This window comes from Solanum lycopersicum, chromosome 4, assembly GCF_036512215.1.
Source record: "Solanum lycopersicum chromosome 4, SLM_r2.1".
In the NCBI taxonomy this organism is placed as follows: Eukaryota; Viridiplantae; Streptophyta; class Magnoliopsida; order Solanales; family Solanaceae; genus Solanum; species Solanum lycopersicum.
In genome coordinates, this window is record NC_090803.1 from 4,594,046 (window position 1) to 4,616,641 (window position 22,596).

Genomic DNA, 22,596 nt, shown 5'->3' on the forward strand with positions numbered 1-22,596 from the left:
GATAAATTTTCATCAATCTTGTTCAAACATATTAAAATCTTTATACTAACATCTGACCACGATTGAAAGCATTCACTTTGATAAACATAAAAGAAAACAATATTCTTTGTTATTTTTTTTATATGCAAACATATAGGATTATTCAAAGTCCACAGATAAATAGTTTTTGTTAAACATGTTTAGAGCAATAAGAGGTACTACGGCATTCTCTACATATACATAGTATATGGATAGAACCTACAAGCTAGATCTGTATCCACATAGATTAGTATGACCTCTGCACAAGAATGACACAAACAAATCGAGAAATGTACAAATATGGCAGTAGATATACTAACTAACAGGTAATATATTGTGAATGAATTCAGATAAGAACAGAGACAAGCAAGATTGATAATTCATAGGCTATATAAGGGAAATAGTTTATCTATAACAGAAGAAAAGATAATTATCAAATCCATAACATTATAATTTTTTACCTAAAACGACAGGCTCTGCACATGGCAACAATTTGTACAGTTTAAGAAGAAGATCTGACTACAGTTTTTCTTTTTCTTTTCTTTACACCCTTGTACAGTTACTCTATCTCCGCGGCAGGGGCATCCAGGTATGTTTACCATCTGAGCCTCACAGTTAAACCTGCTTATATAGATTATACCTCAAAACTATAATGTACAATGTTACAAACACCATCACTACATGTTTATTTTTCAAACATTTTCCATCAGCAAAGAGGTAGAACAAAAACTCTCGACAAGAAAACAAAGACGAGGGTACTTGTTCTAGCCTCAGTTAGCTGTACAAGTTTCCTACACCATCTAAGCAGCAGCAGAATATGACGCCAGGAAGCTGATCCTCCTCTCTGCAAAAGATGCAAACACGTAAATTCAAGAGAACGCCAAGAATGGAATAAGAAGTCACAATCATAAGAGTTTATTGGTATACAGTACAATTAATGCTTCTATAAAGAGGAGAGCAAAACGAAAGCTGGGAGTCGGGGGAGTAGAGGTGGTTGAATATTCAATTGAAGTTTGGGAAACAATTTGATTGCCTATCTCATGGAAGTGGGATGATATATACGTTTAATGAATAATAGAACGGTAGAAAGTGGAACACCGGAAGTATGTTTCTTGACCCATGCAAGTTTGCAACCAAAGGACCTCCTCATTTTACTTTACCAACAGCCACAGACAAATGTGTCATTTCACCCACCTCAGCTCAGGTGATTGACAAGTGAGCAATTACAAGTGGAAAGTATAACTTATCAATTGTCATAATGATAAATGAGCCCCTCCTTGTGCAAGATGTCAGGATAAACTTAGTAGTTTTGAAAACTAGAAGGGAAAGAAAAAGCAAAAGAATACCTCCAGCAGCAACCAGTTTCTCTACACGGGCAACTATATGCTTTCCGTAAGTATATTTCTTCAGAGCATTTAGATGAACCTTGATTCGGTTGAGAATGAGTTCAAGCTGCTGGTCATCACAAGTCTCAAGCACCTTCTGAACAACGTAGTTTGCAAACTGATCTTTCATCATTGCCTGTACATCAAATATATAAAGCTTTGAGTTGTGAACAAGTGAAATGATTTTCTTTGTTAGTCTGATCAACCCAATACCTATAAATATGTTCAGGTCATAAATCATTCTTTCTTAGTCTGATCAACCCAATACCTATAAATATGTTTTGGTCATAAATCATTGTTTCTTATTGATCTTGTTTATATGGAACTAGTAATCTGTCCCTTAATTTTTGGTTTATCTATTAAACTCCGGTTGGTTAGTTTGTTCCTTTATCTTACATTTTTCTCTACATAACATGCTTATCAACCTAATTTACCATCATGCATAGAAAAAGGACGAAGTCTTTCAAGTGAATAAAGAGTTGAAAGTAATATCCCATGCAAAAAAAAAAAAACCCCGTTTTTAAGCTCCCTTGGGAGAAAATAATAATTGTATTATTTTATCAGTACAAAGTATATAAGTTATAGAGTACTCATAACCCATGTCAATTACAGCAAAAGAACCCAGAAGACTGACTAGGCCTTACTCATTTTAGTTAGGCAAATCCCAGACCTGAGGTTGCACTTTCGCCTAAGTAAAGTTGTTAACTTCATACTAAAAGGCAGAACAGGAAAAGCATGTAGTTCTACGGTGAAAGTTAAATGCCCCTAAGGAGGAATAATTGCTTCCACTAGACCATCTAAAAATGTCAACTTAAATTAATCACATATGAGTTCACTTCATTCTAAAGAGAATAACTGGAAAATCATAGTCTACAGTAAAGCAAAATGCTCAAAAAGGTTAGTTGTTCTCACTTGATCATTTAAAATATTAAACTAAATCAATCAGATAGAGTAATAAAATCTACATTATCCTCTGAGAATCAAACAGTCAGCGGTAACAGGATTTCCTTAAGCTTGAGTAGACACTACTGAAGAAGCATCTGAGAAAGTAACAAACCTGAAGAGGTTCATTTTCATCAGTGGTGCCAATCATCTCATTTACCAAGGTCTGACGTTCTTCGGGAGTTCCAAAGCTTAAGCACTTCTCCACAACATTAGATGCAAATTTCTGCTGGCTCATCTGAACTATCTGTCCCGTCAGCTTAGTAATTATAGAAGTACGCTCCTCAGGCTTTCCGTGTTCCAGTACATGCTGTAACAAAACTTGGCAGGATTAGATAGGAAGGCAGAACATCAGAGCTAAATAATATGAGAAATAATCCACCCAGGGAAGTTGATGACATTTGTCCAGTGTACTCTACGACATTGAGACATGAAAACTCATATATTTTTGCTGCAAAAAGCGATTTAATGGTTAGAGAATTTATTATTCATGACAAAGTTGAAGGCAATTCTAGAACACAACCTCCTGTTGTTTTAACTTGTATATAAAACCGCATGTCCAAAAATACAAGTATTTAGCACTAAAATTGTATTGCCATCAACTGGGAGAGATGAATTAAGTTGTGAACACCCATTCATTCACGTGTCAGGTAGGAGGTGAGCATCTTTAGAAACCCCGAATGGAAAGACGTATGGCAATTCAAGGGAGACTTCCTTGACCAAGGAGCTTTAAAAGAAGTAAAAACCAAACTCTAGAGTAAATGCTGGTCAAACAGCATTTTCACAAAAACACAACCTCTTGAAACAAAGGCACGAGTTGTTTCAGTATTCTGCAGACAAGTTGTATTCTCTCTAAATAAGCACACTCTTGACACCAGTCTAAGTAAGGATGTTCACATGTAAGTTGAGAAATAGATCAAACCTGCACAACATAATTCCCATATTGATCTTGCGCCAACATGCAAACGTTTTGCAAAATCTCATTCATCACAATGTTCTGGGTTTCAGGATTATGGCAATGTTCCAAGACTCTCTGTCATTAGAAAGAAAATTTAGAAACAGATGTCACCCAATCGGCAATAAAATACACAAAAGGGATTAGCATATACCTGTATGACACGACATCCATATGGATGGGTGGACAATGTCACAACTTGATCATAAAATGTGGAAACAATAAACTGGATAGCATCCTGTGGAATGCATTCGATGCACTTCTGGATTACATGATTCCCATTTTGATCTCTAACGCAGCGCATAACCTGACCGTCAAGCTCGGCGACCATTTTAGTCTGCTGATCCAGATCAACCATCTCTATGGCCTGAAAATTCAAAGAAATGTGAAACCTTTCAGCAACTATAGCCATCGGAAGAATTATATTCTAATATGAGAGAACCAAAAGACTGACCCATTTGGTGACTTACAAAATAACAAGGTGAAATTCACATATTAAAATTATTCCACAAATGACAGTGGAATAGTACCAGTTCAGAAATAAAAATATATTATTTGAATCAGATAACTTGAAAAATCAGAAGGATTAGAGCAGAGAACATAGTTCCAATAAAAGAAACTAATATACCTTCTGGATTACTCGGCAACCATACATCTGAAGGCTAAGGGTGAGTACATGCCCATTGAGCTGGTCAGCCAGTTCTCTTATCTGAGGTGAACTTCCATGCTCGAAAAACTGAGAAATGTGAACAGCAAAAGGCAAGAAGAAAGTTACACGACCTATCCATTTGATTAACAACACTTTTTTTTTCACGTAACCTGGAAGTGAAGACACAGCATGAAAAAGACTTAACTCAGAAACACAGAGAAAATACCTTCTGGATCACATAATTACCAAACACATCAGTCATCAAAGAAAGGGCTTGCGGCATAATTTCTTGGAAGACCATGTTCTTCTCTTCTGTTGTAGCAGTCTCAAGTTTTTGTTGAATGAACCGACTGCCATACTGATCCGCACTGCTCATACAAAATTTTTATTAATGGTAAGGTTTTAGAGATTAATTTGACATAAAGAACAGTGCTGCTAGCCGAAAATGTATACCTGAACTGGACAACATGGCCTTCAATCTCTGATAGCTCAAAACACTTACTCTTATTGCTCTTAAACTCGTCTAGTAGCGAGGAAGCAAAGGTTTCACCCATGTTAGAAACAGCCTCGGAATGCCAAGCTCCCATGACACCACCAGCTAAGTTTCTCATCCCTGAATGAAAACGCATGTTCCTTTCCCCATATCTTACAGGACTACCAGGTCCAAATGGGGAATTTGGAAGACCTGCACCTGCCAAAGGGCTTCCAGGATATGACATATTAAGGCCAAGTGCTGGGTTTCCATAGTAACCATGATTTAAGCCACCGGATTTGCCAAGATACGGAATACCATATTGTGATTTTTGAGATGCAACCAACGTCTCCAGATAAGCTTTCTGAAGCTCAATCAACTCCATGTATGAAGTCCCTAAAGATTCCCTATTCACTGTTGGGTCATTGAGAGCTGCTAGCTGAGCAGCAAGATACTCAGGTGACCTCAAGTATTGTAAGTACAATGGATCCATCTGAGACATTGGAAGAGAGCCCCCCAAGGTCTGATTACCAAGTCTATTAAGGTTCTGCAGTTCAGCTGCTGCAGCCATTAAATTAGGACCCAAATTTAATCCGCCTCCTGGTACATGAGCATCAATTCCACATGCACCCACCGGAGAAGCTATGTTTCCCAGTACGGAAGGCAAATTACCAGCTCCAAGCTGGTTTTCAAACATGGATGGTGATGGAGGGTTCATACCATAACCTCCTAAAGCATAAGGAGAAAATGTAGAATTAGGACTATCGATAGTTGGATATTGAGATGGAGAACTCTCTCCATTGTTGAGAGTTGGCATAGAGTGCCCAATCATGTATGCAGCAGAGGAACCCACAGACTTGTGAAACTGAACAGATTCAGACTTTTTTGCATATGGATGTTGCTTCATAGGATTCTGAACATTCTGCAATCGGAAGAGGTTCTGATGATCGTCCATCTCATTATGAATTTGATACTTTTGATGTTTCCCTTCATCTCCCATATTGTTCCCTGATAGACTCATGCCAGACAACGCAGCAGCCAAATCAGTATGCTCACCCATATGAGATGAAACATCCTCTAGTGATGCTATCCTCCCTCCTCCAGCAGAAGGAATACGAGGGCTAGGATCTCTAGCCACAAGCTGAGGCTCAGGGATGGTACTTCGTGATAGTGATGTACCCATGGCCGAACCATAAGACTGAGATCCTGATGAGCTGACATTATGGAGGGACATGCCTTGAACTTTTTCCCTGGAATGTAATGCATCCAAAGATGCCAGATTTTGATGGAGATGAGCAAATTGGGACTCAGAAGGATCAACAATATCATCATATGCACGGGAATCAGGACGTGATGGATGCCTTGACGTTGTTTGGCTCATATGGTCCTACATTTTATAGAAGTTTCAGAAACAGAAATCCATATCAGTAAGATGAAACTCCAAAAAAAAAAAACAGAACTTCATTAAGTGAGTACAAGTCGACCTCTTTAAGATATTATTGACGTAATGAACGCAAAGCTGACTCAACATCAAGCAATTGTGATTAAAGAAAACAGTTGTTGTTACCCGACCTTCACAATAAGCTATAAGTGCCATGTTTGCAACTTCGAATGTCAGAAGTTGCATCTTAAGAATGCAATATGATGATGTGGTCTACAGCGACAACAATATGGAAATGAAATAAAGGCTGCCAACTCCAAACTTCCACATTAATGAACATGAGAAATAATTAATGACATCACAAAATGAGCCTTTTGCTTCTCAGAAAAGAGGATGAAAAGAGATAGGCACTCTCACTAACATGTGTGACTATAAACTTATTGGACATTGAAAAAGATCCTGGTGCATGAAACTCTACGAATGCCTGAGCAAGCTCTTCTAGTTAAGCAAAGCAAACAAATTACTGGACGGGTTAGAGTTATGAAGCCCGAGAACAAGTTTCCCCCAGGCACTTGAGTAAACCACACAACCTAGTGACAGAAGAAACTGCTGATATATTTTCTCAAGAGCAATAAGAACACCAAAGTGGGAACACAGATATCCAGCAATACCGGGTAACCTTTGATGCAAAAAATTAAAAAATGCTTGTAAATGACCTGTGCTATACACAAACATGTCAATGCTAGAGATGCACAAATCTATCTATATAAATATAACATTTTATTACAGAAAGCATTGACATTCTCTGAAAAAGGAAATAAGATTCAGTATTAACGTAACAAGCAATCCCATATAAACACTTTTAGTTAACACAGATCACCACTCGTGAATTAAAACCTTCAAACATAAAATAATATTTCCAGTTCTTTTTCACCTGAATCATCTCAGTAATGCTCATCTGCCGGCTTCCTAAACCTAATCCAGGCAATCCAATGAGACCATCACCGCCCCACTCCTTCCGCGCCTCACGTCCATTTTCTTCATTTATAGCACCAAATCCCATCGGCATTGAAAAAAGTGATTCAACATCCTTTCCCTTATCGGCCTCACCACGATTTCCTTTCCTTCTATCACCAATCCCCCCTAATACTGGTGAATTACCACCACTACCAACATTACCGCTACCCTGCAGACGCTGGGCGTACCGCCAGTCTTCTTTAGACAAAAGAGGTGGCGGAAGCCTTGGGTTCAGATTCACATTCGAGTAGTAATACGAAATGTACGCTGGATCAGACCTTAACTCCTCTTCTGAAAGTCCGCCGAAATCATAAACATTGTCACCACCGCCACCGCCACTGCCACTGCCACTGCCACTGCCTATCATCAAGCCACTGAAAGCGTTCAACGATCCGTCAACAGTCGGTGGAGCTGAACCACTACGGTAAATACTGAGCTCTCTCTCTCGATCACTCACCTCCTGTTGCTGCAGCTGCAGCTGCTTCCTCCTTCGTTCACTAAGCAACATCCCTAACTCTTCGCTAAAATCATTGCTTCCTCCTAGCATTGATCGCATTCCAATTTCCGACATCATCTTCGCATAACCATCAGTAATCATCGCATAAACACATAAAATTAAGCTAAATCTCAACAAAAACACCTCAAAATTGTCCAAAAAACTCAAAAACTCAGCTCAAATTAGCTCACAAACTCATAAATTTCCATTAATTTTAAGCTAAACAACCATAACATCAACCGATTCAATCCAGATTTTCATAGAAACGAGCGTTAAATCAAAGAGATCGAAAGCAATAACGGTGATCGCCATCTGTTCCATACATTGTTAAGAGAGAGAAAATCAAAGAGTTTTAGAGAGAGAGAGAGAGTGAGCAAAGTGCACTGAGAATAGTGAAGTTAAGTGAAGAGAAAAAAGTGTGATAAGCACGAGTACCAGATGGAATATCAGCCGTTGGATTGAATTTTAACGGTTGAGATTAATATTTATTGTTTAGCTTATGTTCATGTGTTAATTAATAATTCAGATTGCCTAAATTTGGTATATTTAGATATATTTTTCTATTTCTTATAAAGTCAATTATTTTAATGAGATTTTTTCAGAGGAATATATAAATTATTTTTCTGACATTTGAAGATTTTTATAATTCATTTTAATTTGGATATGAGACGGCTAGGGTTTGTGTAACCTAAAGTTTTCATGTGTTATAACACTTTATCTTATAATTTTATTTTATAATTTCAATTCTCATTTTGTTTAGGAAACTTTAGTGTTAGAGCTTCTATTACATGTATATGAAAATTTAAACTATATAAAAAATATATGATAAATATCGATAAAAAGTAAGAAAATATATTATTGTCTGTATAAATTTGATAATATTTTTATAATGAAAATAATAATTTCAATTTCATAGATCATTCATATTCATCTACTCGTGGATCAAAAAAAAAAAAACCTACGCAATACATGTAATTAATCAGTAATACTAATTATCAATAGAAATTAAAGTAAACATGCACAAAGAAAAAAAAAATAGCAGCTTTAACTAGGACATGACTCTTAAATACAAAGATATAATAGAATATTATTACTCTCTATATATATAAAAGGTCAACTTTCACATATAGCAAACAAAAAATTCATATTTGTATCTATAGCAAACTTTACATTATTGTGCTCCATAGCAAACATAAAACTGTATAATTTGTTATACATATACAACTGTATTATTCGCTGGCCTAAATTGTATAATTCGCTGGCCTATTTCGCTGTAATTGTATAATTTGTTTTGCATACAGTTGAATCGAATTAAAATGTATGTATATTGCATAATTATAAGTGTATATCAAGAAGATATATGTTTTTCTCGCTTTATACAAAAACAGAAACACAATATATACACTTCTGTTGTATAAAGCTAGAAAAAATTGTATTTCACTGCAATTGTATAATTCGTTGGCCTTTTTCTCTGCAATTTTTGAAGTAAAATGTTTGTAAATTGTATAATTAAGTGTATAACATGAAGATATACATTTTTGCATGTGTATATACAATTTTCTCTCGCTTTATTCAAAACAGAAACAGAATTATACACTTCTGTGTATAAAGCGAGAGAGGCGAGCGAGAATGGAGAGTAGCGAGCGAGATTTTTGGGAGAGAGACGCTGGCAAATTTTAGCTAATGTTTATTATGGAGTACAATTAAATCAAACCCTAGTTATTTCATTTAATTTAGATTATTAGTTTGCTATTATATACAATTTTTCCTATATAAAATTAGTCTCCTCTTCTCCTTATAGTAATATTATTTCTTTCAATATATAATATTGTTTCATTTGTTTTACAACTTTGTTTCTTCATTAACATATTATCCTTATAATCTTTAAAAAAAATTGAGTCAAGGATATATCAAAAATAATATTATCTCGTAAAAGGATAATATGTATGTATATTGTGTTCTCCCCATATTTTAGTTATGCAATTATTCTAAATATATTATTATTATTATTATTATAATATTTCAATTTAAAAAAGTCATGAACACAGTTTGTTCTATCAACTTTTACAAAACAATTTGACCACTACAAATTAAAGTTATAACTCCCATTTATTTAGTGTTTTCTTTTATTTAATTTTTATTTAAAAATTGAAGAGTCAAATAATTTTTCTACTTATATCATTTAATTGTATTTATTAAATTAAGTCAAATTGACAACAAACTAACTTTTACAAAACAATTTTGACCACTACAAATAAAGTTATAGCTCCCATTTATTTAGTATTTTCTTTTATTTAATTTTATTGAAAAATTGAAGAGTCAAATAATTTTTTTAATTATATCATTTAATTGTATTTATTAAAATATTTTGCATGTTGAATAGTGCTTAGAAGTCAAATTGACTTATAAATACTTGTTGATTTATTTACTTGTTTGATAGCATAAAAGTATTTATTAGTCAAAATAATCTTAAGATTATAAGAGTGTTTTGTCTGACCAAACAAAATAATACAAAAACTATAATAATTGTTTTGTTTGACCAAACCTTTTATCATTATTAACTAATGACTAATATTTTTGTAACTCCCGGAAATATTTATTGTTTTTACCTATTCCTTTATTCGGTTATTCAGACTTTTTTTAATTGTAAAACTATTTTAAATTTATAACTTTTTTTTTTTGTAAAATGAAATTAGAAATACTTATTTAACACTTTTTACCAAACATACTAATTGTTACAAATATTATAGGGAAGGTTGTCTATAATAACAAATTATTAATTTAAATTAAATGCTATAAATATATTTTGATTTAATTGTATCCTATAGCAAACTATTGTTATTTTTGACTCTATCTCCGGTGGAATCTCGCTCGCCACTCTCGTTTGGTGATAGTCTTGCTCGCCTATCTTGCTTTTATACAAACACAAATGTATAAAATGTGTTTGTGTTTGTATAAAGTGAGAGGAAATTGTATATATACATATATTTCCGTTCTCTTTCTCAGATCTCGCTCGCCACTTTCTCATATATCGTTCGCCTCTCTCACTTATACAAACAGAAACGAAATGTATACATTGCATTTCTGTTTGTATAAAGCGACGGAACATTGTATATACACATGCAAATACATATATTTTCATCCTATACACTTATATTTATACAATACAAATATTCTTCTGCTCAATTTTCTTTTGTCTTTCTGTCTTTATCGTTTCATAGATACATAAATTATACAATTGGTCTTTTGTATACAATTACTTTCTTTTGTATATGTATAAGCGAATTCATGTACAACTAGTTTCTTTGTATATATATAGCAAATTATACAATTGTTTTTTTGGTATATGTATAGCGAAATATAGATATTTATGTTTGTTATGAAGCACAATTATGTAAATTGTAACTATAACATACAAATATGATTTTTATATTTACTATATATGAAAGTTACACAATATTTTAACACTCGTATAAAACTAGTAAAAGTAATCTGGACGTTGTCCAGGCCCAACATAAGAATAGTGTGTAATAGGTCATAGACTTGTGGTGCAAATATATACAATTACAAAATACTTTAAATGAAAATTAAAATGTGAGAAAATAGAATGTTTATTAGTCCTACATAGCCAAACTTACCATTCCAAAGTTATATTTCTATACAATTTTTTATTGATATCTTCAAAATTAATCAAACCCCATAAGAATTGTAGATAAAAATATAATTGTAGCCAAGCTCTCTCTCTCTATATAGCTTTAGGAAGGCAAACAAAAAGTTCAGAAATCTGAAAAAAATTGTAAAGGACAAAGAAATTACAAAAAAATTGCTAAGTACGATTGGGGAATCCAAATAAGAAAATTCAAAACTATTGACCAAAAAGGATTGAAGAAAATTGCTAGAAAAAAACACAGAAAAGTATGCTCACCTGAGATACTATGCAATTGCTAACTCTACTAACCACATGTAACCACTTGTTTCCGTTGTTATGAGAAAGCCGATAGTAAAGGATTTGGGCCAGAAAACTTCTGAGTAGTGATTTGAAAATTTCTAGCCCAGGCCAGATTTGAATAAAATCTAAGTCAGCTAAGGTCTAGGGCAATTCGATAATGGATGGGGATATAATTATAAGTTTGATCACGTGAGTGTATAGCCAAGACGTATAGCATGTATGGTTTTACAGAATCAAATTTAGCGAGTAAAGCTTTCAACACTAATTTTGGCGTGAAGGGGTAGTTTTAGAACGTTGAAGGTGTGTTGCGAAATGGGAGCTTGAAACTCCAATTTTGAGTTTTTTCTCCGTGCAAGCCGTCAGGGCGGGACGGCTGTGGCGGGCCAGCCGCGACTTAAATCGGGGGAAAACCTCAAAATGTTATTTTCTAGTAAAACTTTGTTCTTAAGATCTAAGGGATAACCTAAGACAAGTTTCTCATCAAATTCCCACGAATTCTTGTGTCAAAGGTAAGTTAATTACTCCCATAATATAAATTTTGATTCTTAGAACTTAGGATCCTTGTTAATTATCGTTGAGAGAGTATGTTGACCTGAAATTAATGATAGAAAAAGTCCTAGTTGAGCATTTGGATCATTGGTTTGGCATTGGATTGATATTTTGTTATAATCACGGTAATTTAGGCCTTAACTATTGATCCTTGTATTAGTTAATTGTTTTAGACCAAGAACAAGCAGCAAGACTCCAGAAAGGAAAGGTTCAAGTGTCTTAGGAGTACTCAGACTTGATTTCGAGGTAGGTGATTATTCGACTTTCTGTTGTGTTATATATGCTTGTTAATTGCTCCATTACATGCATGCATGTATAAGAATAAGCAATCATGAATCGAATCTAAGGAAATGATTAAGTATGAACAATTACATGTCATAAACTTGTTACTTGACTATGTGACTACATGCACTGTTCATTATGGGTGAGGCTGTGATTTTGGATGTGTTGATTGGATCGGGTGTCCTGCTATGACACATATATTAAAAAAAGGTGTCATATTCCCCCCCCCCCCCCACCCCACACACACTCACACACTCACACACACAAACACAGTGGATAAAGTGTCACGTTCCAACACACTAACAGTTTGGGTGTGGGTTCCACGAGAGAACCACTTGTGATTATTACATTCATATATACCTGTTTGATATTGGGAAATTGTATGTTATGTGTATGTGTTTACTGTTTTGTAATTACTTGCTTATGTTTTGGTTACCGGAGTAGCCACATGATCTTACCAGTACACCGTGATTTTGTATATTGATATCGCACTTGCTCTTTCTTTGTTGAGTACATGACATCTTCAAGCGTCTACTGACAGACCTCGATTAGGAGATCATTGACCGAGACCGGATTCAAGGGTGAGCTAGTTTTTTCAGGTTGTCATGGATCCATCATTAGTTTAGTCCATTCTTTTCGGTCTCAGACTACATATTTAGACTTTTACTTGTGTTTAGTTTTCGGGGTTGCACTCCCTTTTTTTTTGACCTGTTGGTTAGTGGAGTTTTTTGGTACAATAACTCTTAGGTTTATGGGTTGGATTTTCGCGAGGTTTATGCTTAGTTGTGTTGTTAAACTTTTAGAGTTTATGGAAACTCATTATTTATTTTGTGATTTAAACCTATTTCTCGTATTTTTAAATGGTTTAGTTTCTTAAGTTGTGTTGGTCGGATTATAATAGTGGTTCTCCCATCAGAGAGTTAATGGATGTCCATCATGACGGTTAGGATCGTGACAACACCAATTGAAAAAAAGCAGAGAAGAGAACAGGGCCAAGAAATGGAGGTATTTGACGGTGATGTACTTTGAAAGGGCATTATGGTTGATATGCTGGAAAGATAGACATGCAAATGTGAAAATATCTGAAATAACCTTCAAATTATATTCAATGTTTTCTCAAGGAAGCACACACTTTGACATGGAAGTATGTGCAATTCCTTCTTAATATATATATATATATATATATATATATATATATATATATATATAAAAGTATTTTTTAAGTGTTTGGATTTTGTTATCTTGTATTATATCATATTGTATTGTTAGTTTAAATAATATATTTATTTTTTATTGTTACTTAAATTTTGTTGTATCATATATTCATATCGTATTTATCATTTAATGATTTAATTTTGTATAACAAAAATTTTTATTATGTGATCGTGTTATCTGATTTATTATTTATTAATCATATTCTATGTTTTACCGAGTTTGGAGATTAAAGGGTGAAAAATGTTAACAAAAGTTTTAAAACGGTATATAAAATTTGTTATTAACCAAAACGGCAAAATCGCTGACGAAGTAGCGATGTTGGCCGCCGGAAAAAGGAAAATCGCTGCTGTCGCAACGATTTGTTAATTTGATTTTTTTTAAAAAAAAATTAAACAAAATCGCTCCCAAAGGAGCAATTTTCAAAATAAATATTTTTTTAAAATAATTTTTCTAATGTTGCCGCCTCATCAGCGACTTAAGTTTAAACTTTTTTTATTATTAACTTTTGCTTCTTTTTTTTTTAAAGTTTAAATCAAATTTTTATTTTTTATTTTTTTAAAATCAAATCCCTGTCAAGGCAGCGATTTTTAATTAAATTTATTTAATTATTTTTTAAATTAAATTGCTAATTTTTTTTTTGATTTTTTTAAAAAATTAATTAAAAATCGTTGGTGATATAAAAAAATTGATTCAAACTTCTTTTTTTTAAAAAAAAAAAGAAGCAAAAGTTAATAATAATAAAAAATTATACTTAATTCGCTGCTGAGGCGGCGATATATTAAAAAGATTATAAGAAAAAAAATTATTTTAAAAATCGCTTCTTTGGGAGCGATTTTGTTTAAATTTTTTTATTTTTTAAAAAATAAATTTAACAAATCGGTGCTATAGCAGCGATTTTGCTTTTTCCGGCGGATAAAATCGCTACTTCATGAGTGATTTTGCCGTTTTGGTTAAAAAGAAATTTCATATACCGTTTTGGAAGTTTTGTTAACAGTTTTCACCATTTAGGCTCCAGACTCATGTTTTACCCTACTTTTTAATAGTAATTCTAACCCTACATACTTTTTCTTGTAGGTTTATCATTTAAATTATTAATGTGTAACATTCCGTAATAATATATAATCATTCAAATGTTATGTTAAAATAAAATAATACATTACGAAATAATGTATAATATTCAGTAATGATATATAATCATTCAAATGTTATATTAAGATAAAATAATACATTACAAAATAATATGTAACGGAACAATCATCCAATCAGGGGCAGACCACACATAGAGTATCGGGTGCTCACTCACCCATTAACTTTGCCAGAAATTTTATATATGTGTATTCATAAAAAAAAAAAAATTAAAAAATTGATATATTATATTCGTGAATACCTATCAATCCAACAATTTGATGGGCGCGTTGGTCCTCAAACTAAAGTTAAAGTGTGTGACGCCTTGAGTTCATGGGTTTGGATTTGGGTAAACCAAGCTAGCGTTTGGTCATAGATTTTTAAATATTCTTGGCAAATATTATTTGAGTGAAATTTTACCATGTGTTTGGCCATCGGATTTGGAAAATATATTTCACCTTCTTAGAAAAATATGATTTATACCCATAAGTTTTAGAACTATCAAAACTAACTATAGGTTTGTATTACAAGTCACTAATATGTTCGTTACAACAATAACAAATAGTTTTCATGATACTAAAGCAATGTGATAATTTGGAGTTAGTGCAACAAACATCATTACATACATCGTGAAGTATACATAGTGCATGACTTTGTTACCTTGAGCCAATTTTTCATCATTTCATCAACAATCAAATCATTACTTAATATCCAGTAAATATTTCATCAATATTTTGGTGTTCTACGTAAAAAAAAATGTAATACAACGCAAGCAATTACTATAAAGGGTATTTTTGTAAAAGATAAAAGTTTGGGGTAAATATTTAATTTTCAAAAGATCCCAAATAATGAGATTTGACCCAAATACTAGAAAAAACTATTATTTGGAAATTTGGGATATTTGTCAAATAATGACAAATTATATGGACAAACATTATTTGCCAATTTTTTTCAAATATTATTTGAGAAATCTAATGGTCAAACGGGCCCCAAGTACTTTTTTAATTGAGAAAAACAAAAACTAAATATTTTTCTAACATTTTCATTTACTAGCTTAACTATCAAAATTATAAATAAGCTTTTACAAATGTGAATTTTATGCCATTTGGACTAAAATAGATATTTCCTCCGTTTCATTTTATATATCATTCATTCTATAAATAATTGGTTCACAATACTTGTCATTTCATAAAATTAATGCATAAGTTAGCATATTATTCCCCTTTTTATCGTGTGAGTTATTAGTATTGAAAATATATAGTTGACCAATTTAATAAGTTAAATAAACTATTCATATTCATTCAGTAAATTAATTAATTCATATTCATTGATTGAAAATTTGAGTTCCAAAAAGATAAAATAAGAGTAGAAGATTAAAGTTACATAATTTCTTTATGCAAATACAAAGTAAAAAAATGACATATAAAATAAAACTAAGAAAATAAGGTTTATCCTAATTGTATTTAGAGATAAGCAAAACTTCATTAAGATAAAGTTGGTTATTTGAAACAAGCAAACCAAAAGTTGAATATGTTTGGATAAAGTAATCACGATTTTAAAATAATATCAAATTTATAAAGAATTACCACAATTTTCTCACACTTCTCTCATCATTTATATTTCTCAACAAGGAATTACTCTTCAATTTGAGATATTAGAAAAAGTAAAACTCTTAAATTATGAAACATAATTAATAAAACTTGCGTGGATAACAATTTAAACATTTGAGTATAGTTCAAAACTAAAATTTAGAAATAAGTCTTTTTTAACTTAAAATCTTCATTTTAAAGAGAAAAACATCGATAAAGTTTGTCACAATCCTAACTTCTTTGCTATACTCTAGAGATAGAATAAAAATCAAAATACCCTTTAAATCCTACATTCTTTGCTATATTTTGGAGAAAAGAAAAAAATCAACTATCCTTTAGTTAAACTTTTTAAACTTTGTATCAAGTAAACCATGATACTAGGTCAATACGTTTGAATAAAGTAATATATATTAATTACATCATGTTACTTATTAAAATATTTTTTTAAAAAAAATACATTAAAATAACAATTAATATTAAAATATATGTCATATTTATTTGAATGAGGATATATAAAATATTATTATATCGACTGTAGACAATAATATTCACGTCGAGAAAATAATAATAAGAATGGAAAATCATAGCAACAAACGATTTTATTGTTTCAAATGCGAGTGTTACAATCTCTATGATTCCTCTGAATTCGCCTTTTCAAATATAAATTCAAGAACTTTAAAGCTTGTTCTTGAATCTATGATGAACTTGAACTTGAACTTTATCTTGATCTTGATTGTTATTTAAATTCAAGGGCTTTAAGCTTGTTCTTGAATTCGGTGGTCTTGATCTTGATTGTTCATGAAACTTGAATGCTTGAATTCTTAAACTTGTAGCTTTGTAGAGAATTAAATGGCGTTTGTATCACATATTTCCTCTAGCTTCTTGTTTAGAATTTTCTGTCCCTTTTCTGAATTATGAGGACCCCTATTCATAGTTTTAGAATAGAGGAATTGTGATTGGAATAGGATTTCGTTCAGCCAATCAGATTTAAGTGACATGACATATGCGCTTTATGGAGCGGGTTTGTCTTCTTTGACACATGTCATGATTCTATTGGTTTCTTATTTGACTTGGCATGCCACATCATTTGCCCACATGACACCAAGATGGGTTGTAGAATGAAATGAAATTGGGCTTAACAAATTGGGTTCATCCATTGTAGCCCAAATCAATTAATTTAGACGTTAATTAAATCCACATTTATTGGACTTAAATATTTAACTCAAATATATCAATCAGTAATATTTATTTGAATTAATATATTTACGAATTTAATATAATCCGAATCATTTTATAAATTTATATTTAATAAATTTTAAATGATTACAAATACCTCCTGCTTCAGCTCTTGTCGAGATATTTTATCTTTTAGAGACTAGGCTTGAACCATTTACCAGTTATTAAATTCACCTTAGTTAAAAATAAATTATAATTGAATTAGGAATTGTAATCCTACTCAATTTCATATTCATTTTATTGTCTTAGTCAAAAGGACTTGTAATTGAACTAGGAATTGTAATCCTACTCAATTTCATATACCTATATATGTTTTATTGCCTTAGTCAAAAAGGAATAGTATTCAACTAGGAATTATAATCCTACTCAATTTCATATTCATATATATATTTTATTGTCCAAGCCAAAAAGAAATTGTAATTGAACTAGGAGAAGAATTTTATCCCATCACATGAAATCTATAAATAGATACATTGTCTCCACAATTTTATCTTCAATTACAGATTAGGAGCCTACGACGAAAATGGCATACTCAAGGTAATTTTCCTCTTTTTGTAAAAAAAATTTTTGTCACTTTTTTATAGCTTGACATGTCTATCGTAGAAAATTCATATCTCGTTATAGAAAAATCCAAATCATGAACCATTTGATTTTTCAGAAACTAGGATTTTCGATCTCTAACATATTCAAAATTCAAAATTTATTACCTTCAAAATCTTTCTAGATGATTTTTTGAAGTTAGCTCTAGATTCTGCCATGCTAAAAAAATTTCAGACTAAAAATCTCATGTCTTGACAGGTAACAATCTCTCCTTCACTTGTTTATTACCTTCAAAATCTTTCTAGATGATTTTTGTTTTTTTTGTAGATCAACAAAAGCAATTTTATATTTTACGGAGGCTACATACTGGAAAGATTTATCACACAAAAATGTGCTTAACGTCCCTGCCTTGAAAATAAACTCAAGGTATTACAACGTCCCGAATGCTTAACCAACTTGAAGCTTTACTAGAATACCGTGTAACGCTCGCGCCTTGAAAATAAACTCAAGGTGTTACAAGGTCTTGAATGCTTAACTAACTTGAAGTTTACTAGAATATCGTGTAACGCTCTCGCCTTGAAAATAAACTCAAGGTGTTATAAGAGTTTTCCCCTCCATCGACCCATCAATACTTCGTACAAGTCTAAAGTTTGATGAGACAAAATATAAAATAAAATACATATCGCTTTGACTTTCACGCGATAAATCAAGTGGGAACATTTTTTTTAAACTCATGCAACTGAACTAAGAATATGGTTCGAAGCGCCCACGTACCTTAATGAAGAGGATCAAGCCACAACGTAGTTCTGGGGGATTTGAGTGATTTTTGATTTTTTTTATTGTGCCGTACACAGTTTATACTCTTGCGGGCCAAGAGTGACATGCAATTTAGGGAGCATTTTAACTTGAAGATTTAGCTCAAATTTAAAGAGCTTTATGATATATAGTTTAGACTCGTGTCTCAAGAAGCATTTCAACTTGAAGATTTAACTTTAACTTGAAAATTTAAGGGAAATATAGTTTAAGCTCGTGTTTCAAGGAGCATTTCAACTTGAAGATTTAACTTAAACTTGAAAATTTAAGTGACACACAGTTTAATCTCGTGTGTCAAGGAGCATTTTAACTAGAAGATTTAACTCTAACTTGAAGATTTAAGGGACATACAGTTTAAACTCATTTTTTAAGGAGCATTTTAACTTGAAGATTTGATTCTAACTTGAAGATTTAAGTGACATACAGTTTAAGCTCGTGTTTTATGGAGCATTTCAACATGAAGATTTAACTCAAACTTGAAAATTTAAGTGACACACAGTTTAAGCTCGTGTTTCAAGGAGCATTTCAACTTGAAGATTTAACTCTAACTTGAAGATTTAAGTGACATACAGTTTAAACTCATGTTTCAAGGAGCATTTCAACTTAAAGATTTGATTCTAACTTGAAGATTTAAGTGACATACAGTTTAAGCTCGTGTTTTATGGAGCATTTCAACATGAAGATTTAACTCAAACTTGAAAATTTAAGTGACACACAGTTTAAGCTCATGTTTCAAGGAGCATTTCAACTTGAAGATTTAACTTTAACTTGAAGATTTAAGTGACATACAGTTTAAGCTCGTGTTTCAAGGAGCATTTCAACTTGATGATTTAATTCTAACTTGAAGATTTAAGTGACATACAGTTTAAGCTCGTGTTTTATGGAGCATTTCAACTTGAAAATTTAAGTAAGATACAGTTTAAGCTCGAGTTTCAAGTAGCATTGTAACTTGAAGATTTAACTCTAACTTGAAGATTTAACTGACATACAGTTTAAGCTCGTCTTTCAAGGAGATTTCAACTTGAAGATTTAATTCTAACTTGAAGATTTAAGTGACATACAGTTTAAGCTCGTATTTTATAAAATATTTCAACTTGAAGATTTAAGTGAGATACAGTTTAGGCTCGTATTTCAAGGAGCATTGTAACTTGCAGCTTAAGCTCATGCGTTAAGGAGCGTCTAGATATACATTGACTCTTCAAAGTCATCTTCAAATGCAGACTTGCCCCCACTTTGAAGTTCTTCTATATCTTTATCTTCATGAGATCCATAGACAAGAGATTGTTGATATTTTCTTAAAGTCATGCTTAATTCCATGTCATGTGCACGAGTTGAAAACTCTTCAAATGTATTGGACTTTAACCTTGCAAAATGTATGAAGACCCCAATTCATACCTTAGATGCACATTTCAGTACTAGAATTTTCACTAAGGCAATCTTTGCAGTTGAGGCTCAGACTTCTCCAGCGATTAATAAAGTCAACAACTAACTCATCTTCACCTTTACGAGCCTTTGCAAGTTCCATCATACTAACGACACGTCTCGTGCTATAGAAACAATTGAGGAACTCTTGCTCTAATTGCTCCCAACAATCTCTAGAATTAGGTTGAAGATCTGTTTACCAATCAAAGGCAATTTCTTTGAGAGATCGAACGAACTCTTTAACAAGATAATCACCATATGTCTAGCAGCATTGCAAGTCTCAATAAACTACACTATATGTTGTTTGAGATTTCCTTTTCCATCAATTCTTGAAGCTTGGGAGGTTGATAGCCCTCAGACATTTTCAAGTTAATAATCCTTTGTGTATATGGCTTTGCATATATGGAAGAAAATTTGGACGAAGACTCGAATTTGTCTTTGATAGCCTCTATGATAAAGTTCTTCAATTGATCAATTAGAATCAAATCTTCATCTAAGATAAGAATCTCTTTGATATTTGTTTGGTTTACGCAAGACTCTCCTTCATCTTGAATTTTGGAAACCTTTTGAGGTGATTGACTTGATCTTCTTTCAATCATGTTATCCATCTTATTTGTTAGCTTGAAAAGTTTAGCATCTTGTTCGTGTGCGCACTTTGTTAGGCCTTCAATTGCTTTAGTTAAGGTTGCTAGTTGTTCTTCTATAGTGGAAGACATTTTGTTATTTATTAATGCTTAAAAAGTTGAGATGAGAGGTAGAGATGGTCCCACTGGGCGTGCCAAAATTTGTAGACAGTAAAATTTGCGTCGAGAAAACAATAATCAGGAACGGAAAATTATAGCAACAATTGATTTTATTGTTTCAAATACAAGTGTTACAATCTCTATGATTTCTCTGAATTTGCCTTTTCAAATATAAATTCAAGGGCTTTAAAGCTTGTTATTGAATCTATGATGAACTTGAACTTGGACTCTATCTTGATTTTGACTTTTATTTAAATTCAAGGGCTTCAAGCTTGTTCTTCAATTCGGTGGTCTTGATCTTAATCGTTCTTGAAACATGAATGCTTGAATTCTTAAACTTGTAGATTTGTAGAGAATTAAATGGCGTTTGTACCACATATTTCCTCTAGCTTCTTGTTTAGAATATTCTGTCCCTTTTCTGAATTATGAGGACCCCTATTTATAGTTTTAGAATAGAGGAGTTGGATTGGAATATGATTCCGTTTGCAATCAGATTTAAGTGACATGTCATATAAGCTTTATGGAGCGAGCTTGTCATCTTTGACACATGTCATGATTCTATTGGTTTCTTATATGACTTGGTATGTCACATCATTTTTTCAAATGGCACCAAGATAGGTTGTAGAATGAGATGAAATTGGGCTTAACAAATTGGGTTCATCCATTGTAGCAGAAATTAATTAATTTAAACTTTAATTAAATTCATATTTATTAGACTTAAATATTTAACTCAAATATATTAATCAACAATATTTATTTGAATTAATATATTTACGAATTTAATATAATTCAAATCATTTTATAAATTTATATTTTATTTTGAATTTAACATTTTTTAATATGAAGGAAGAAAATAAAAGTTCTCATAATCTTTCGCCATGATAGATGGAAAAAAAATTGTATATTTGACAAAACATTTTCTAAATATACTCACATTTATTAGGAAAAAAGGTTGTCTTTCTTAAAATAAATTTTATAATTTTTTAAAACATTTTGCACCGTTGTCTTTACTTTCCCTAACTACTCACATTGATTAATTTTTTATTTTAAAAAGAAGAAAATATTTGTAAATTAAAATTCTACATAAAATTCATAAACGTCACTTCCTCTATTCCCATTGAAAAATGGATGGTCCTTAGTATTTGTTATTCCACAAAATAAATACATAAATAATATTACTTTTCCTATTTTATTCTGGAGGGTTACTTATTCTATCTCTAATTATTCATCCAGTTTTTCTTTTTTACTTATTCCTTTTTATTTATCTATTTTAACAAACAAAAAGAATACAAAAAGAATGAATTATTTTATCTATTAATACTATCAATGTTCCCCATTGTTTCTTGGTATGTAAATAGGATTTTTAGTAATTCTAAGGACCTTAGTAATTTTAATGAACGGCAAGAAGTTTAATCAATAATTCTAAGGACCTTAGTAATTTTAATATATATAGAGTATAAATATGTGAGAATTGAGAAATACATCCTTAATCATCTATATTCCTCAATAAGGAATTATTATTCCGTTTGAAATGTCGAAAAAAAATAATACTTTTAAATTAATGACATAATTAATAATTACACCAATATCAATTTAAACAATTATTATTAAGAACTATTCTTCAAAGTATTAAGAGAAAAACATGAACAAATAAAGATTGTTACAATAACTTTTATTAAAGTTTTAATTATCCCCCTATTTATTAGTGTTTTGGTTTCTTATTTAGTGTTTTCTTTATTTCATTTTATTTAATATTTGAAGAGTCAGGTAATTTTTTCTACTATGATTTAATAAAATATTTTGCATTTTGGATAGTAC

At 31.8% G+C, this 22,596-nt stretch overlaps 1 protein-coding gene across 1 annotated transcript; it reads right to left on the reverse strand.

Annotated features, from left to right (window-relative positions):
- Window positions 1-410: 410 nt before the first annotated feature.
- On the reverse strand, window positions 411-7,751 carry LOC101257949 (pumilio homolog 1-like). Its single transcript, XM_004236689.5, has 9 exons — window positions 6,737-7,751; window positions 4,403-5,808; window positions 4,176-4,317; window positions 3,929-4,036; window positions 3,455-3,667; window positions 3,268-3,378; window positions 2,461-2,655; window positions 1,365-1,539; window positions 411-862 (listed from the first exon to the last, which is right to left on the reverse strand). Exons 1-9 carry the CDS (start codon window positions 7,415-7,417, stop codon window positions 819-821), a joined length of 3,075 nt encoding a protein of 1,024 aa, XP_004236737.1. The 5' UTR covers window positions 7,418-7,751; the 3' UTR covers window positions 411-818.
- Window positions 7,752-22,596: the final 14,845 nt, after the last annotated feature.

Excerpts from the sequence above, each read along its gene's own strand:
- LOC101257949 (XM_004236689.5), bottom strand. The coding sequence starts at position 7,417 with ATGATTACTGATGGTTATGCGAAGATGATGTCGGAAATTGGAATGCGA. Across the intron at positions 5,809-6,736 it reads GCATTACTGAGATGATTCAG|GACCATATGAGCCAAACAAC; the intron begins GTGAAAAAGAAC and ends TATAAAATGTAG. Across the intron at positions 1,540-2,460 it reads ATGAAAATGAACCTCTTCAG|GCAATGATGAAAGATCAGTT; the intron begins GTTTGTTACTTT and ends TTTGATGTACAG.